The sequence below is a fragment of the Propithecus coquereli genome, unplaced genomic scaffold (assembly GCF_000956105.1).
Source record: "Propithecus coquereli isolate 6110/MARCELLA unplaced genomic scaffold, Pcoq_1.0 Scaffold382, whole genome shotgun sequence".
NCBI lineage: Eukaryota > Metazoa > Chordata > Mammalia > Primates > Indriidae > Propithecus > Propithecus coquereli.
This window is the reverse complement of record NW_012149530.1, coordinates 1,357,769-1,360,904: the sequence shown is the minus strand read 5'-3', so window position 1 is coordinate 1,360,904 and position 3,136 is coordinate 1,357,769. Positions and strand designations below refer to the sequence as shown.

General features: G+C 34.6%; 1 protein-coding gene across 1 annotated transcript in view; it reads left to right on the top strand.

Moving 5' to 3' along the window:
* Window positions 1-2,017: 2,017 nt before the first annotated feature.
* ZNF804B (zinc finger protein 804B) overlaps window positions 2,018-3,136 on the top strand; it is a gene marked incomplete at its 3' end in the record, with an annotated part of 155,245 nt that continues 154,126 nt past the window's right edge. The window contains exons 1-2 of the mRNA XM_012652183.1: window positions 2,018-2,242; window positions 2,331-2,474. Coding sequence (XP_012507637.1) covers window positions 2,018-2,242; window positions 2,331-2,474 — 369 coding nt within the window. The remainder of the gene's footprint in view (window positions 2,243-2,330; window positions 2,475-3,136) is intronic.

Below are 3,136 nucleotides of genomic sequence, written 5' to 3'. Positions count from 1 at the left end.
TTTTAACATGATTTTAAAATGGGGAATTTTCAAACATTTATAAAAATGAATCCTTTAGTTCATTAAATATGAAATGTCTGATTTTGAATCAAAAGCCAGGTAATACAATAATTTAAAAATGTTTTAGAAATATAGGGTATTTAGATGAAGGAACCAAAGAGTAACTAGAGAAGCCTCACTCCTGGCCATTGAACTATTGTTATAAAATCTCTTCATAACCTAAAATAATACAAAAATATATTTTTAGCCATAAATTTTCCCTGAATTCCCTGTTGTCTCCCTCCCCAAGTTCATGAGGCTGAGGTATTTTTGGGCACCAAGACAGAATTGACCAATGTCCAAGGCACATGGTCAATTTTCTAAGGCTATTATGCCAGTTTTATAATAAAGTAAGAAGAACGATGATGAGATTAAAATAATCCCTAGTTTCAATCTAGTTCCCGAAATCTCTCTAACAAAAAACATGGGGGGAAAAAAACCTAGTGAGAAAGACTGGATGACAAATAATGATTTATCCTGACTGTAAGCCTATGAAATCAAGAGATTAAGCATTATCTCATTGTCGTGCCCCTGTCTCATTTCTCAAAAGTGACTACATCAGCAGGTCATTACCTAAATTCTTTGAGCAACTAGGTTTTTATCCTGTAATCAGAGTTTACATCCTCATTACTGGATACATCCTGTCCAGTAGCTCTTATACCTTCCATTACCCTGGAATGTAACCAAATTCTTACTTCAGTTTTCTTAGACAGGCAATTCAGGTATTTGGTCTTGCTGTGCTGTTCGTTAATGGTACTCACGCCCTCCTTGCTTTTTGCCACGTGTTTTGCTTTTTTTTTATTTGGACTTAAATCATTATGTTCTCATATCTGAATTAATTGTCCCATCGCTTCACCCTAGCCTGTGCCTAAGTTCTTTCTGCTGCCTTTCTTGTCCGGTGTGTGACGTGCCTGTGATGTGACAAAATGGCCTGATTTCTTTCTATGGAGGGTAGTCATTTTGAAGAAACAAAGATAAAATCAATCCATTCTTTAGCTTGTTCATCCATTGTTCATACATATTTATTTGGTATCCTGTATATGTCAGTCACTGTTTTATTTGGTATTAGAATAACAGAGAAGAACTTGTAGAATGGTATCAGGCATGAATACAAAAATCACAATTATCCATTCATTTATGTCATGCATATTAAATAGGCACCTATTCTGGACTAGACAATATGTTGTTTAGCATTGTGGACACAAAAATGAATAAAATAGTTTTTTCCCTCAAAGGATTTGTGGGAGCAAGAGACATGAAAATATTAATAGATAATATCATGTGGCATATCTGGTGATAGAATTAAAGAGAGTAATGTAGAAGCAGGATTTGATAAGAGATGATGCTAGTAAGGTAAGAAAAAGCTTTTATGGCATACTGAGAAAGCTGGCTTTAAAACAAGATGTTAAGTCATGGCTGTATACTAACAAGGGAGCTAGGCACAGATTATCTGAATTCAAATTCCCCCTCCACTCTGTGACCATGAATGTGTGACCTCTTTAAGCATTGGTTGATGCACCTACAAAAAATGTCGATAAAAATAGAACCTAACTCATAGGGTTGTTGTGAGGAATGAATGAAATAATTCACACACCTAGTACATAGTTTATACTAAATAAGTATTTGTTCACTATTATTCTATAGGCAATGATAGAATTCAAGGCAATTTTAAACAGAAGAATGATGTAGCCAAATCTATTTGAGATAGAGCATCCTAAAAACTGTAAAGAGAATAGTTTTGAAGAACACAAGATAAACCTCCTGGCAATGTCTATTAGGGACTGATGCTCATGTAAGAGACTTTGGCTGGTTTTGGAGATTATGAATACACTGGACTCTAGCTATAGTAGGAATGGGGGCACTCCTGGGAGAGTGTATGGAGTGGATAGTTTGGTTGGCTGAAGATGGAATTGCATAGAACACAAAAATTTAAGGGATAATATCAGACAAAGAAAAGTCTAAAGGAGATAAAGTAGGAATGGCCAGTGATGTCCTTTGTAATAGGCAGAACCACAACCTGGAAATGGGTGGCAAGAGGAAGGATGAGGAAGGATCATGCTGCAGCAGAGGGCTACTTTGGGAGAACTTGTGTTCTCAACAGATGTTGATTGATGAATTAAGGATGATGCTAAATTCAAAGTTACTTTCACAGTGCCATGAATTTCCAGGAAATAATGAGCTTTGCCATATCTTTTTAGTCACAGTAAAATTAAATACCAATTCGATTAATATAAGATCTGGTCATGCTATTAGAGAGAAATATAACAAACATTTTTTGCGTTTTTTTAAAGGATTTTGCAGAAAAGGAGAAGTCTACAGCAAAGGCCCTGGAAGACGTAAAGGCAAACTTTTATTGTGAATTATGTGACAAGCAGTATCACAAACACCAGGAGTTTGACAATCATATTAATTCTTATGATCATGCTCATAAGCAGGTAAGCCAAAGTGGGAAAAGTCCTTCATATTCCTGTATGTATACCTTCACAACAGAACTGTATAAATTTGACCTTATTTATTGCCATCTAAGACTCTAAGGTAAGATCATTTTATGTTTTATTTATTTCCTTGGAAGATTGTGCTTTTTGTTTAAATGTTAGGCAAAATAACTTTCTTCTAGCAGTACCATAAAACTTGAGTTGGACTTAGAGATGATCTAAGAGTAGACTGACTTATTTATTTTAGAATTACATATAATTGACCCTTGAACAACATGGAGGTTAGGGGTGCCACCCCACACCTTGCACAGTCAAAAATCTGTGTATAACTTTTGGCTCCCTCAAAACTTGACTACTAAAGCCTACTGACCAGAGGCCTTACTGATGACATAAACAGTCAATGAACACATACTTTGTATGCTATATATATAACCTACTTGTTTCAAAGATTCCAAGGTATAAGAAATACTAGGTCTTTGGGAAAGTGATTTTTCACTAAAAGGTAATATTTTCCTAAGAATACACTTTTAAGGCTGTCAGAGTTGATACTTAATAAATTAACCATTGCAAATAAGCATACAAAAAAAATTCAAAAAGGCAAAGTCTAGTAGTAATAGCAGGTGAAAACATTTCAGTTTATTTATTTATTTATTTATTTATTT